We start from the raw sequence: 16,637 nt of genomic DNA, 5'->3' as shown, positions 1-16,637 counted from the left end.
GAAATTGCGGTATACAGTATGTATGAAATGTATAAATGACCTTTGTTGTTGTAGTTGTTTGTTTTAATCTCTCACTCTTAAGAACAGCTCAACTTACAATTCAGTTCTTTAATTATTTTTATTATCTTAATCAACATGAAACAAAGCTTAATCAAAACTACGAGGATATAATTTTCTGACTGACTGTGGACATGATGGTAAAAAAGAAAATTGTCTGTTTTAAATAACAGTACATGGGCTAAACAGGCTAAACACTTGTTCAGATTCTTATCCATCACACAATTGCATCAGGGAGGTCGTGTATGATCATATGATGATGAAATGGTCCCAAGAACAAGGAGGTGGTCTGGCTGCCACAGAGCCCTGATCTCAACATCATGGAGTCAAAATCCACAGAACCAACTGTGGCAAGTGCTCCAAGTTGCTTGTAACTATAGACTGAATATAACCATAGACTGTAAATAAAGATGAATTTAGCCTCCATGACATCACGAATAGGTTTCTGAAGAGAGATGCCAGACAGCTAGTGGCTAGCCAACTGTCATGGCACCATCCTGTCACTCAAAGCGGCCACGGCCTCAATTATGCATACATTTAATCCTCATTAAAAATGAAAGGGGCGAGTTATATAAAAATTCTGTAACTATATAAAGTGACACATGGAATTTAAATGCTATAATGTGCATGTCAGTAAAACAAAGAACACATGTAGTACCCTTCAGAACTAGTTCTACAGGCTCTGATTACAGGACAAGAAAGAGTCAGAGAAACAAGTCATTTAATATATATTATATCTTATGAATTGGAAACTTTAAATCGTCTATTTGTGTGAATGTGTTAGTTTGAAAGCATGTAAACCAGATATTTGTGTCGATGCCTACCACCAATAATTCTGAGACAAATATTAGGAGCTTTTTCAATTGCAATTTATTTGATGCCCATCTCTGTACCAACAAGAGATGAGACCCAATAACAGAGTACAAAAACAAATATCTATAGAAAAGTATGCTTATATTGAAATATGTCCAAAGACCTTATAACAAAACATGTAGCTCACGTTTTAAGAGCAATCTTGTTGAGTACGATGATAAAATACCAAGTTAACATATTGTACATTTTCTGTGTGTTTTTATACAAAAGTGTCAATGCAAGCCACTCTGTACAATTATCAACTTTTAGAAAAGAGGACCTTTTTTAATCCACTGCTGTGCACAATCAGTATTTGGAAGGCACTTTGCAACAGACCAAAAGCAGAAAGCAAAAATATTTAGGCCTAAATTATCCATGAAAACTCTTTTACACTTGAGTACCAACATGAGTGAAACAAAATCATACATCCCAGTGAAAACACTCCTTCCCGACAGTATCTTCCACTTGATTTCAAATAATAATAACAACAACAACAACACAACCCTTATTACCTTTCAAGGAGGAAATACTAGTGCAGAGTGGATCAAAAAAGGAAAAACAAAGACAAAAAAAAAAACTTGGTCAAAGACGTGAGTCGTGCAGCTGGCAGTGTGAGCGCTACCAGAGCAGAGTGACAGTACGGTGACCAGTGAAAGTATCACTGCCACCAACCAGTGATCGACATTCAGTCCCCAGCTCAGCTCGCATGCCAGAACATGCAGTTTACACTCAATCAAAACGGCCATAACTTAACACCCCTCCACATAACAGACAAGAACAAAAATCTATATATGTACAGGACCACCATTGACAAACACTGATCATATTGGTTCGTTCATATATATTTATATATATATATATATATATATCTATAGAATGTGTATATGAATGGTATATACACTTGTTACAATCACAATAAAACCATAAATAATATAGGAATGTACTGAATTTAACAGACAAAATTAATAACAAATAATAATTAAAACAAAAAGCAGGAAACACAGATCAAACACAGAGACAAAAACACACAGAGAGCACATGTATACACTCTCTTTTTAGTCAACACTCACCCCCTGCACGCACGCACGCACGCACGCACGCACGCACGCACGCACGCACGCACGCACACACACACACACACACACACACACACACACACACACACACACACACACAGCTAGCCCCTTCACTGTTGGGAGTTTTACAACAAAATGAAACAACATCAACCTGTGAAATATATATTAATCAGCTGATGAGTGTGTTGTATGAGAATTCCTTATGACATCCAATAATTAAATCTTATATTGTGTACTTTGCAATTGTGTTTTTCAACATAGTGTAGATCTGTTTCAATATATACAAAACCAAGAGGGAGTACTGTATGTCATGACTGTGAAAAGAATCAGACTTTTTTTATTCTTTAAAATGAAACTTTCATCCTTTCAATCCATTAAATTAGAAAATAAATGGGCAACTATTTATATAACAGAAAAAAAGCCAAACATTCTCTGGTTTCAGTTTTTATAATAATAAAGTTTGCTGCTTTTCTTTGTGTGACAGTATACTGAATATCTTTGGGTTTTGGACTGTTGGCCATACAGATAAAGCAAATTGAATGTCTTTTTTAACCTAATTTAACTGTTTGTTTTTTTTGTCGTTTTTTTTTTTTTTTTTTACTACATGTAATGGACATCTTGATTCAAAATCTGCAGATTAATCAATAATGAAAATAATCAGTTAGCTGCAGCCCTTAACTGAATTTAACTCAAATTATATACTTTCTTTTAATCAATAACACCCTATTGGGTTTAAGTATAAAAACTGTTCAATTAAGTTTCAGAGGAATGTCTTGGATTGCCCAGTTTGAATTAAACACTTTCACTGTAAGAAACCAAGATGAATAGCTTGTGCATTAACTGAGCAGCCATTAATGCAAACACAAGCTGTGTCATCTACACATCAGCACAAGCAACTCTGATACTGCGGTTGGTGGTGGTGGGAGTGATGGTAGTGTGTGTGTGTGTGTGGGGGGGGTGGTCAATACAAGACGTGAACGTGATGAAGATGAAGAGACACTGGAGAATTTAAGTGAGCTTAATTACTTGACTCTGTAAAAGTTGCATTACGTTTGGTCGGTCCAGAGGCTGGTAGATCAGGGTGTGAATCCTTCCTCTAACCCCTTAACTGCTGCACAACTCACACACAAAAAAACCCCACAACTCCATTTAACATAATTTAGAGTGAAAAATTACCAAAATGAGCAAATCACGAGATTTTTGTTTGACTATCAAAAAAAACTGTACACAAAAATGAGGGCATGAATAAGTTAATAAAATATAATTTACATTTCTCAAAATATATACTGAAAATATACCTGACCTTGGTCCCTGTTTAATACCTAACAAACAATACTTGGAAATATTGTCATTGTCGGGGCGTGCGGGGGGGGGGAATACAAAGCTAATTCCCAACAAGCTCAAGGCATATTTCAAGACTGATTTTGACTCAAAATTTATGTTGACATGATAAAAAACAAAGAAATTTCATTTAAAAAATATTCCTGTACACAGTATAGATCATAATAATAAATGGCTTTCCTCTCCTTACTTTTGCAGTTTTTCATATGAATAATTCATTTTACAAATCATCAAATCAAAAAATGATGATGGGCTTTTCACATCCAAGTGAGCTGCCAGTAGATTTGCACATCTTGTCAGCTGTCACATCAGTGTACCATTGCTTTCTGGTTAAGATTCACAACCACTTGGGTTAATGGTAACAATCCTCAAAGCCAGGTGGCTTTATCAGTATGACTGCACTTCAAGATTGGGATCTTAAAAATACTGAGAAAAAAAAGCTTAGGTGCTATTGGGGCTTTAAATACATTTTTTTTTTCATTTCTGAACTATGACTTTTTTTTCTTTTCTCTTAATCCAATGAAGTTAGCAGAAAAATTAAGCTTGATTAAGCTATGATCAACAAAGCACAATGGTGTTAATTTCTTATGAGGTAGCTTAATTATTCATTTGTTTTAGGTGAGATCCTTTTTGGCAGCTTTTATGTTGCAAACTGCGCTTGGTGAATGCTGTAACAATTCAAATTTTAAGTTTTAATGACCTGTTCAAAAGTGCTTCTTAACTGTCTGTTGTCGACTACAATCCTGTCATTAGTAATTTCTTAAGCTCGTTTACAACTATCAGTGCTACTCGGCGGCCCTTAAACTGACTCTTTTCGTACAAAGTCGTTACATATAATAATAAACAAGTGATGAATATGCCGTGGGCCTGTTGGGAATATTGTAAGTTATTCACGATTAACAGATTCCAAACAAAACCTGCTATCAAAATTGAGGCCAATTTAAATCCCTGTCCTTAAGAAAAACTAAGTCCTCTTAAAAAGACACAGAACAACATAAATACAGAACTCAGCCCTCTTGTTGCTCTGATGTAAAGATGTCTGTCTACAGCCTTTAGGGGAACAAGGAATATGAAACATTAAAAATTGTTGTAATGGCCAAGGGTTGATTGAAGTACATCAGAGCAGTTAAAGTGGGCAACAGACAACACATTTCTCATTTTAAGAATGCACTAAATAATTCATCTCATGTCAAGAACATATGTGCAGCTAAGAATAACACACAAGCCAAAATCAACTGAAAGCCTACCAAACATAACTTCAACAGATCCACGTCAGATAAAGGAAATAAAACCTTCATGTCATTTCTTTACAGAGAAAATATAAACACCGTTCACTTTTCATACTCTGAAAAAGTAGAAAAAGTAGGAATCGTATGGCGGTCTCTGACAAAAATATTGGATACACATTAAGCAACGTGACAAACAGAAAAAGTAGTCTTGAGGCAAAGATATTCCCAAATACAGAGCATCTTCTGTGGGCAACCCGGCTTTGTCCAACAAGTGAGAAGCTTTCTTACAACTCTAGAAATATGTCACTTCCCTCCAAAGTCCAGTCCACTTTGACCTGCCTCAGCATCTACCAGTGAGGAGGCAAAAGCAGACTGGACAATCTGAAAGCCAAAGGACTCGAGCAGAGACATGTTTTGTTGAGGGGAGAAGGGAGAGGTCAGGGACGGGGCCAGCTCACTTAAGCCAGACCCTGAAACCCCCTGGGCCTTCTGGGCTTTGTGAACTCTGTGCTGGTGCTTGTTGAGGTAGGACTTGGTGCGGAAGGCCTGACCACAGATCCCGCAGGTAAACTTCTTCTCAGGGTCCGTCTTGGCTTTGGATCCCTCTGGGGACCCCAGTGACCCGGCAGAGGCTCCGTTACAGGCTAAAGAGGGCATCTCGAGCTCCGGCCTTTCAGGTTTGTGTGGAGATTTAAGCTCATCACCGTTGGGCAATTCTCCAAATGAAGGATCTGATTCTTCGGATTCCAGATGAGGACATTTCCCAGCGTTTTCCTGTCCGTCTGAGGTAAACACCATATGGAGAGGAAGAGGGTAGTGAGGAGGGAGAAAAAAGGGGAAATGAGAAGGAAGAGAACCATCTATTAGCATAAACAGATCATAAAACAGGTTTTGTCAAATACATCTTTAATCCAGTAGCTGGCTGCCACCTGAAAAAACTTCAGGTGTTTAGTGACAAGGTAACAAGCACAATTGGAACAAGTTGTGACAATTGATTTTACACATTAATAACTCAATAGGGTAAAAAAAAAAAAAAGTTCCTTCAAAAAAAGTGGCATAGCATTAAACCATACTATCGTCTAGCTCAGTCCATTTGCCCAGTGTCCACTGAGAATTGTGCTGTGCTCATCCAACCAGTGGGCCATGCTAGCACCATGCCCCCAACCCACCCTCCTGCTGGACTGTACTGACCTGCGACAGGCCCATGGACGGGGAAGCCAGGAACCCCACCAGAGCGACACTCCCAGAAATATGGAGTCCCACCTGGCTTCCCCATGAGCAGCTCAGGCTGCAGGCCCAAGGCTGGAGGGCCAGGCTGGGGAAGAACTGGGTGTCCAGAGAGCCCATGAAAGCGCCCCTCTGCCTCAGACGAGGTGAGAAGCAGCTGGCGACTGGCGCACAGGTCTACACGACACCCGGCCAGGGAGAAAGGAAGGGGGGAAGGACAGACATAACAGGCCGGCGGAAACCATATGGACAGAATTACCTTCATTTCATTACTAGTATTTGAAATGCTGTCTGTAAACACAGTATGTTAGACAGGTTTACTAGTATGAATGAATCCATGCTGAGTGAGTCCCATCACTGAAGCTGTAAATGATGAATGAGTTAACTTTTCTTTTGCCTTTCAGAAAATATCAAATTCAAACTCAGTGACTTGTAATGTAAATAATTATCAAAAATAATGAACTAAAGAACTTGATGTTTGTGAAAAACACACTAAATGTGAATCATCTATATGACTAACAAGCTACTTTTATCAGATAAAATTACACAAACTGTGTGCCATTTGAGTACAGGACTTTCTCACATTGGACATTTTGACTTATTGATCACAGGTGTAATTAAAAATACACTTTTAACTTAGGTGCAAAAAATGGCACTCTGCTATTACACAATGCTGGTTCACTGACACGCACACATCATTAATGTGATAATGTTATTAGTCACACTCGTGTATCCTGTTGTGACATGACAGAATATCCCTGTGAGAAAAAAGCCTGTACTGTGTATAACAAAGTATAATGTTCACACACACAACTTGCTTGTGTCACATATTGCATGACACTAAATGAAGACTACAGTGAAAATTGCAGTAAATATAGTGACAGTACACATTTCTGGCCATTCCAAGAGGAAATTATATTTTCAGCTTTTTCTGCTCATATAAGTGAATCAAATCATTTTTGCCACATCATGTGAGTTCTGAATTCATTTCAGTTTAAGCACTGTTCTTTACTACTACTCACATAACCGCCTTTCTGTGTCAGTTATTACCTTTACAGGAACTTTAGAGGAACTACAGGAACTTGACTCAGAGACTTGCTCAGCAGCACATTGGCTACCAGTTACTTAGCTGAAAACTGACAGGTGACAGTCAACCTAGCACAAATTCAAACTGCTGAATTAAACACTCTCATGCTCATTGTACAGGAGGTTTGTTAATTTAATGACACAGTATAGCAGAAGATAGGAATTGGAGGAATTGCCAAAACCAACCAGATAAGTCTCATACTTCTCACAACTAGAAAAATTTGCAGAGAAAAAAAATGAGAAATCTGCATTAACCATAATATATACAAACAAATAAACCAGAAAAATTCTGCCCAAATGGCACACAAGGTAAACAACTAATCATTTGATCTTGGTGAAAAACTACTTGCAAATATTCAACAGCTACCCTGTTATTAACACCTTTCTCATTTCTCTTTGACAGACTGTGATATATACAGATATTTTCTGCAATTAAAGTTCCCATTTTGTGACTTTACTTGAAAGGATATTTATCACAAATGCTTCACTTAATTTTACAAATGGCGAATAAACACATACATAGCCTGCTGTTGTTCCCTTTTTCATGCTTACTGTGCACCCTATCCAATACTGGAAACGAGTTAGGAAAAGGCTTTTAGGGGGAGTTATGTATATAATTTGTTGACTATATATTCCAATAACTCAACAACAAAAACTCAAAAACAAAATGTGATCTTGCCACACTTCATGTCTTTATCAACAGACCTTGGGACGGAAAAATATGGTGATGCAACTGAACGCTAATGCTAATAATAATAATGATGATAATAACCAACTTATTGCACACGTGATCCAGATCAGCAAATAACAATTGCATTCTGTTAAACTTACTGTAGGACTGAGTAAGAATATATAGTACCGCTTTAAAATGGTTCTCCTCATACCTGTTAAACAGGAGGTTCTGTGTCTTTTGCCTGTGTGATGTCAAAAAACTTTTTCTGCAGCTTAACTAAAGCAAAACAGCAATGGGTCTAACTGGTTCCCAGTACATACCAAAACAAATCCTGCCATCTGCTGGTTCCCTGTTGGAATACACAGCGCACATTACGCCTGTTGTAAAAGAATCTTGTTATTTGGTTTGATAGAAACTAAAGCTTTGAGCAGCACACGTCACTTGTGCAGTGTAGTTTTTATCATCTTAGAAATATTTCCAAAATATGATCTATTTTATCTTTCAAAGTCCCAGAGACCATTGTACATGCTTTCATCTTCTCGCCTCGACTATTGCAACGGCCTCTTCACCTGCCTCAACCAGAAACCTATTAATCGGATTCGATAGAAATGAGCCGTCTGGCTTTTAACAACATCCAAGAGAAATGACTGCATAGTGCCTGTTTTAGCCTCCTTGCACTGGCTCCCAATGAGTTTTAGAATCGATTTTAAGATCTTACTGTTGACATTTTAAGCTCTTCATGACCACTCTCCATGCTATATATCTGACCTGTATGTCGCAGATGTAGCCTCAGATCCTTGGGTAGAGGTCTTTTATCTGTTCCTTAGGCACGGCTGAAAACTGGAGGTGACAGAGCATTCTCAGTCAGAGCCCCAAAGCTATGGAACGAGCTGCCTGAGGAAATCAGGTCAGCAGAATTAATGACCTCTTTTAAATCTCTTCTTAAAAACATACTTTTATCAGAGCTTTTCCTTATTTTACTTGATTCTTATTGGCTGCTCTTTTGCTGGCGACAATGTGCTTGGTTTTATTTGCTTATAACTATCAGAAAATGTTTTTTAATGATCTGCTTGTCATTGCCTTATGTGATGCACTTTGTAAAGTGTGTTTACAACGATGCTCTATAAAGATTATTATTATCATCATTATTATTAGTATAATGACTATTATTATTATTATTATCAAAACTACCACCTATTACACTGCAAATGCACTACTCTCAGTTATTAATTATTTTGTCAGTGCCAATTGAAAATTAAGAGAGAAAATTATTTGTGCTGTTTATTCTGCCAATTGTGTTTGTGGCTCAAAGTTTGCTGTGCACTGTCTCTATGCTACTGGTTCTCCTACAAAAATTGCACATCGACAAACGTTTCAATGAATCCAGGGCAAATGGAGCACATATTAGGACGATCATGCAACACTGTGCATTGCTGAACAACTGCTGATGGACCAGCCAAGCAGGAACAGACAGTTAACCATATGCTGCCATGACCATGCTGGACAGACACACACATACAAAAGCAAAGGTGACTGAGCACTCCACATTCTTACGTTGTTATGAGTAAGAACTGTCAACTATAAAGTCTACGAATGTCAACGTGCTTAACTGCTGTATGTGATGATCGAAAATGTAACCACATTACAGTACCAATTTCCAGCTTAATAAAAGCTTAGTCTTCAATCTAAGTAACCATGTGTTTTAATAGAATATGAGGACACACAGGAACAGGCATCCCTACTTGTCAAACCACAGACATGGACATGATTTTCACAGTAGTTTCAGATCTGTAGATTGTATGTGAATTTAAGGGCTGTCTGCCTGTCGACTTGCATTAATTCTATAACAAAAGCTGCACGTGCTTATTATGGAAAAGCGTGTCCACCAGCCATTTCTGCAATCCTGACCTTTGACAGGAGTCAATGAAACTACTGTGAGCTTCTTATGTTTTCTTGCTGCTGGTTGCACGAGCTGTCCATAAGGTCAAACTTAGCCTAGTTCTAATGTAAGGTTTTCCTAAGTAGTTTTATACTACTAAACTGAAACGGGTTGCACCACACAAAGTAGTTCCTATGTAGAGATCAGTTACTAAATATTTTCACCCAGTAAGGGTGTAACTGAACCAAAGGTGCCAAAGGTTACATTAGCTTGGTAATATATGATCAATTAAGAGCAAAGAGTAAATAGATAATATGAAGTATGGTCGACATATCTGACCTAAAACTTGATAGATACTGTTTAATAATGTCTGTCTTAAAGATTTTAAATTACATTTCACAAAAATAACACAACGTACTTCCAATTTTAACAAACATTATGCCAATAAAATGTAACAAAACAAATAGGCTAAATAATGGGTTAACAGAATCTTATGTTTCCCTTTCAGTCTAAAATGTATGAAAACTATTAACTCTGAAACACAGAGATTTCTCCATGCAGACATAATAAAACAAAGTAATACCTACATTTACAAAAGATATCAGTTGAGCCTCTAAAACTGTAATTTTTGGAAGCTAGCTTTGATAGCTAGCTTATGATGCTACAATGGCTTTTTGTTTACACAGTTCACTGCTCTTGATGGGACGGTGCTGTAGATGTTTCCAAGTAACAAATACTGAAGTCTTTATTAGCTAAGATAGGTTTTAATGGTGCAACCTGATTAAGTCAATTCTTGGTTCGAAACTAGCTAGTAGTTACTAGACAATAATAACGAAAAATGTCCTCATTGAGGTATTCAAATCTTCCAGTTGTTTCCCCTCTACCCAATTACCACATAGAAGTTTTGTATACACTGCCATCTCTTAATAAAAGACACCCACAATTAGCTAACAGAAAGACAACCAGCAGATGAAATAGCACGATAGATGTTTGAGGGAAAAGCTTGGCAGCAGAAGTTGATGTATGCTTGTGTTTTAAACATACACAGAGATGCAGCAGCATGTTTCTCCAAAAAGCAGCAGAGCACATGAAAGCCAGAAACATGGAAATTTGGGATGGGGCGGGCGGCTGCTTGCCTTCCACTGAGCACTGGCGTCCCATGTGGTAAGGGGTGCCGTTGTGCATCTGCAGTCCCCCCCTTGGCTCAGGGAAGGTGTGCATTGTGGCAGAAGGGGGCAGTGGAGAGCCATGGTGTGTCTTTATATGCACCTTAAGGTAGGACGCAGTGGAGAAACCTGGGACCAGAAGAACAAAGAACAAGGCAGTTGTTTGACACACTCAAAGCCTTGGCTAGGAGAGGTGCGTCCTGTCAACAGGGAGAGGCTGTCCAGTGTCAACCTTGATTGATTTGGAAACATGATCAAAAGTGGTGACTAATGGTTAATCAGGGGGTGGTTCAATTAATATCCATTTTTTTGAATTGTAAATCACAACAGTGAACAGCATCACAATATCTTAAGCAAAAGTACCGCCACAAGCAAACAGACAATTTCTATTTGAATGCCCTGGGTCCTACTTCATCCACACAAGAAGCATTATCAGCAACAGAGTACAGACATTTTAAAACAAAGTGTGATCCAAAATGTAAAGAGATGTTCTTATTGAGCTAATAACAATACGTCCAGCCTTGATTCACCCTAATTGCCAATTTATGCACCTACAGGTACAAAAAACAAAACAAAAACACTATACTTTTGCTAGCCAGCCATCTTACTTTGAGAAATAAAATTATTAATTAAAATATATGTATATACATACACACTTGTAGAACATTTTTATGAAAACTATATGTCTTTTGTAGTTGCGCAAGAGCAACAGAGCGATGAGTCACATTATCACTGCTATCAAACACCAACCCTGCCTGTGATGCTGTGTTCAGATAGAAAATACTACTGCATCGATGAAGTGCAAGGGAGGGCACAAGGTACTGGTGAGAAGATGAAATATGAACCAAGGTTCAGTTTGACCACCGAACGAGCATACTACAACACCATTTATACTCCTTTGAGGTGTTATATTACAACTCTTTTGTGGCTGTTGTTCTCAACCTCTTTGTCACAGGTAAACTGCACAACATACTGAATCTGGTATATGCATTTGCAAGTATTTGGTTGGCACACACATGGAAGCTGTACATCGCTCAACACACAGCACTGCCGACCAGAATACAGACAGCAACCTCTGAATATTTATCAGGACATGGGTCTCAGAAGAACTTGTAGAGCATGTAGTATGCTGACATTTTTTTTTTTTGGATTACCTTTGTTGCAAATGCCACAGTAGTTATGTGTTCCTTCACTGTGTTTCTTGAGGTGGTCTGTCATGTAGGCAGCACGCAGGAACTTGCCACAAACTTTGCAGGGGATTTTGTCCTCATGGCATGCAAGGTGTGACCGGAGGCGATCTCTTGTAGCAAAAGAGGCATTACAAATCTGTAATACAGAAATCAACATGTTAACGCATTTCTTACATGTGATAATTTAAAACCTTCATTAGCCGGGACTTTTAATGATATATTAACTCCAATACATGGAGCCTAAATGTTACCTGGCACTTGTGGGGTCTCTCTGTTGTGTGAACTTGTTTGATATGTCCATTCAGGTGGTCGGGTCTGAAAGGACAAAAAGCAAGCCCCATCTGTGACTGAATTTCTAATATATTTCCAATAGCTAAAGATGCCTGGTGGGTGTTGACCTATTCGCACAAACTGAAATGATTCCCTCTATTATGATCACATGCCTAGGGCATACTAGCCAGAATTTCATTTATTAAAGTGTTACTTTACTATGGGATCAGCAGACTTTGAGGCTTAAACAAGGCTAAATTTGCTTGTTATAGGAAGCTAGGTGTAGTTACACAACATTAATACAAATGTAGTTGCTGTTAAAAAAAATCTCTATCAATCAGTCACATTAACCCAACACATAATTCCATTTCACTGGTTCTTTGTCAATTAAAACTGTATTTTTGCCAGAGGTTGAATTTGTCACGTGACAATCACACCTAGACTTAGATAGATTACAATAAAATATCATGAAAATAATAAAGTAAAAGTAAGTATTTAACTTTGGGGCAAGTAATGGTAAAAATTGACTCCTGTTCAGTATACCATGAAATTAATATAGTTACTGTAAACAAATGTAATATTTTAAAATATCACTCCAAAGTTAAGGCCTGGGGAAACAATCTGTAACAATAGCTCGCTCTGATAGGGCTATTAATACAAGAGTTGAAGATAATGTTAGTGTTAATAGCATGAACATAGCCTTGGAAATTATAAGGACAGCGCTCCAACTAAATGATGTACTTATGCATTTAGTAAATAAGAGGTTCCCCATCTTAAAAAACAACCCATTATATATTGTAATGTATTATAGGAGCTCACAACAAAGCATAATTGGCTTTTTTCAAAGCAGACATTTTGACAGAGTAGAAAAGCACAGATGTTACTAATGACATTAAGGATGGCTCCATTCTTTTCAAATACCCTATTAATCCATGACAGTGTGACAGAGAGCCAGTATGAACAATATAAAGACCCTGAAACTGAAGCAGCTAAATGCAAATCAAGTCTTCTGTGAAAACAGCATATTATCAATGTCACAGATATAAATCAGTAAGAAATACCTATCTAAAAATACTATTTTTTTTCTTGTATGAAGCACGCCTGTTGATGGGATTAAATCACATAAATGTCTTCACCAGTAATACTGTGATGGCTCTCCCACAAACAACCACTCTATCCCTCCACTGAGTTCATGGATTTTTCAAACATGTGACTGCTTTTTATTTATCTGTCCTGTGTGTAAACCTCCAGAGCAGTAGGTGGTGACAGTGAGTTTGTAACAGGCCCTGAGAACACTGAGCTTGGGAAACTGGTGTGTGTGGTGTGGGTACAATGATGACAGTCACTCTGTAACAGCTCTGCAGTTGTCTATCAGCAGAAACTAAACCTGTCAATGACAACACTTTACTGTTATATTTTACACTGACTGTCACAGTAAGAGCTGGACGAGGGCTCGCAGAAAGTGGTCTTCTTAAAATTATTGAAAATACTACCCCCCCTGTTTCTGTTAATGGTATCAACTCAAATTAATTAATATTTAGCTTAACCAATATCTTTATTTTTGGAGTAGATCCTGAATTCAGGCTACATTATCCCTCAAAAATTCATTAACTTTCTACATCTATACACAGACTTGAACCAATCATAGCAGGAAACAATACTGCAAACTGTGCAGGGTGTCCTGGAAGATGTCCAGGTATTGAGGCACGTTCATTGTTCCTCCTAAACACAAAGACATGCTGACAGTCGAAATATAGCTCTGCTCACCTTGAAAACCCTTTACCACAGCTTTGGCACACATACGGTTTTCCGACTGACCCGTCATGGGACCGCACATGGTATGACATCCTGTCCTTGCGTTTGAACCGGAGCCCGCACACATGGCACGCGTACGGCTTTTCCCCGGAGTGGGAAAGCTTGTGTCGGTTCAGGTGGTAAACGTCGCGGAAAACTTTCCCGCAAATGTCACAGCCGACGTGTCGCCTGGTCCTCTCCCGTTTGCGACCGTTATCCAGCGTCAGCCCTCCGTGTAACTGCAAGCCGTTTTCCACCAGACCAGGGTGAGATATTAAAGACATACCGCCCGCCGTTGACAGGCTGTCACCGACGTTGTTTACACCGCCAGTGGAGGCTCCATGTTGCGCTTCGTGGTTCTTCAAGCGGGAAGCTTCTGTAAAAGCTTTACCGCAAGTCCCGCAAGGAAACAACTCATTGTCTTTCTGGGTGCTATGATTGAAGTGTACAGCCTCCACCACTCCACCTGCTTTCTTTGGTCTCCCCCTGCCCCTCTTTGACCCTGGGGAACCAGCGTCGTGATGAAGCGTGTTCCCCGTTATTTCCGTTGATGGGGAAACCGACAGCCCTTCGACAGGCTCTAACATTGGCACCGACGACTCGCCGCCGTCCTCGAGTAAAACGGCGGCGGCGTCTTCGCTCCCCTCCACATGCATTTGCGCATTGTTAGCAAAGCTCTGACCGTTCACCAGCATTCCCGTTCCGTTTACCACATCCTGCTGTGCCACCGGGAAACCCAGCTCCGTGGCGCCCGTGGCCTGGAAAAGGCTGGCGTCTCCTCCCCGAGAGGTCGGGACGAGGATCTGCACGTTGGACTGTTTGATGACCTCCTGACAGATCTCAATGACCGACCGCATCAGCAGAAACTTGGCAGCTGTCATCAACTCCGGGAAGCACTCCAGTCGCACCACGATCCTGGAGGTGTAGGCGAAGTCCAAGATGTCTTTAAAAACTTTCGGGCTGATCGTGTGCATCTCCAGCTCCTTGGCGTCGCCGTCGCCCTCAGTCTGGCGGCCGAAGACCGACTCGAAATACTCACTGCAGGCGGCCAACACCGCTTTATGGGCAGGGAAGCTCTCCTCGCCGACGCGTAAGACCACATCGCAGAACCTGCCTCCATCTTTCCTCTGAACATTGAGGTTGTGTAGCATCTCCGCACTGTGCTTGCTCACCTGGTAGGTGTACGAAGAAGTCCAAGACGGCTCCGCTACTTTCTCCATGCCGAATTCATCCAATAACGATGGTTGTTTGCAGCAACGGTCGGAGGAATGGCGGATTATATATATAACGATTTCGATCAGTTGATTCCAGCTAGCTACAAAATCCAAAACCAACCGCCCCTCCCCGTCGGTTTTAGCATCTAACGTTAAACGTTAGCAGTAGCAGCAGGGAAAAATGGCAGCCCCCCAGCTTCCTGTGAACTTTGACCCTAGTTTCTTGAGGGGTGGGGGTCGCTCTTGTTTTGTGAAAAAAATGTTTCTCTAGGGTTTCACACAGTAATGTGTTTTTTAAACGATTCTCTAATGACAATGGCAGTCACTTAGAGGAGTAGAAGAGCCCCAACACCACAGGGGTCTTTCATGTCTTTACGCCAAAATGTGAACACGCAGGTCTCTTCCTGCCTGGTCTGATTGTAAAACCCCTCCCCCCACCAACCAAGCTGAAACACCCCCCTCCTCCTCTTTTTCCTCTCTGTGAGCTCAGTCTGTAAGCACAGTCAAGACACATGTAAACCATTACACTGTACTAGTAGCTTCAGGTGAGGTCTGGCTCAACTACTAGACAATGAAGAAGTACCCGTGAAATTATACATAAACTAGAGAGGACGCTCATGAAAATGTAAACTACCATCTGTAGAAATACTGCAGTTTTATGGATGATTCAGTGGTTGAAAATTTAATAATCAGTTTTTCGATTCTCAGTTTCTAAATGAGCCATTACCAAAAGTTAGTCAATCACCTTTAATTTTTAAATGGTAATAAATCACGGGTTCAACAATCAATCAAATCCCTAGTTGTAAATGTTAATAAGCTGTTTGTAAATTGATTTTTTTTTTATTCTCCTTATGTACTGCACTAATGATAAACAATCCATTAGAAGGGGCTCCCTAATGGATTAAAGAGTTTACTAAAACAAAAGTGTTGGATTTCAACAACTTGGCAACTCAAGAGTTATTAGTGGTGGCTTATAACCGATCAATGTAGTATGAGTAAATTATTAACATTAATCAAACCACTAGCTACAGCTTATAAGCCCATTATAAATGGTGCCCCATCAGAAATTAATACAGAAACTTTATTGAAAATTTAACTTGGCCACCACTTACCATGGCATCTTGAAAATAACCAGTCAAATCAACACCTCTCTGACAGCGCCAACAAATACTGAACACCAACAGTTTTAGATTTGAAGAAGAAAAATTTAAGTTTTGAAAATTCGGATTTTTTTTTTTTTTTTTTTAAAGTCAAACTGTAAGGATCCATTAAATGTGTTTAAGAATTGAGACCAAGATGTGAATTTTAAATGTGTAAATAGTGGACAATATTTCTTAACAACCTCAAATATTACATCACTGCTGTGTCTTGAAAATTATTGGCCAACATACTTGCCAATGCCATAATATCTGCAGATACACTGGCCCCAGCACAGACTCAGGCTGTGCCAAAGAGACAGGCAACTCAGTGTACATGTATTATGCTGCACCACCATAACAGTGCTGAATATCTTTACATATATGCAGTTAATCGCACTTCTGTTGTACAAATGTTTTGGATGAGACTTGACAACCTACAAATCA

General features: G+C 39.3%; 1 protein-coding gene across 3 annotated transcripts; it reads right to left on the bottom strand.

Moving 5' to 3' along the window:
- Window positions 1-904: 904 nt before the first annotated feature.
- On the bottom strand, window positions 905-15,399 carry patz1 (POZ/BTB and AT hook containing zinc finger 1). 3 transcript variants are annotated; one of them, XM_087176039.1, is made up of 6 exons: window positions 13,814-15,399; window positions 12,028-12,091; window positions 11,741-11,912; window positions 10,557-10,715; window positions 5,747-5,959; window positions 905-5,337 (listed from the first exon to the last, which is right to left on the bottom strand). In XM_087176039.1, the coding sequence occupies exons 1-6, from the start codon at window positions 15,058-15,060 to the stop codon at window positions 4,859-4,861; spliced, it is 2,334 nt and encodes a 777-aa protein (XP_087032165.1). In that variant the 5' UTR covers window positions 15,061-15,399; the 3' UTR covers window positions 905-4,858. The 3 variants fall into 3 exon arrangements, with proteins under 3 accessions (XP_087032165.1, XP_087032166.1, XP_023269890.1); XM_087176040.1 differs by lacking the exon at window positions 5,747-5,959 and having other exon boundaries at window positions 13,814-15,398; XM_023414122.2 differs by lacking the exons at window positions 5,747-5,959; window positions 10,557-10,715 and having other exon boundaries at window positions 13,814-15,398.
- Window positions 15,400-16,637: the final 1,238 nt, after the last annotated feature.

Source organism: Seriola lalandi, unplaced genomic scaffold, assembly GCF_002814215.2.
Source record: "Seriola lalandi dorsalis isolate HSWRI2012SDOR001 ecotype SW California unplaced genomic scaffold, Sedor1 jcf7180002054522, whole genome shotgun sequence".
NCBI lineage: Eukaryota > Metazoa > Chordata > Actinopteri > Carangiformes > Carangidae > Seriola > Seriola lalandi.
The sequence above is the reverse complement of the archived record's forward strand: the minus strand, read 5'-3'. Positions and strand labels throughout refer to the sequence as shown.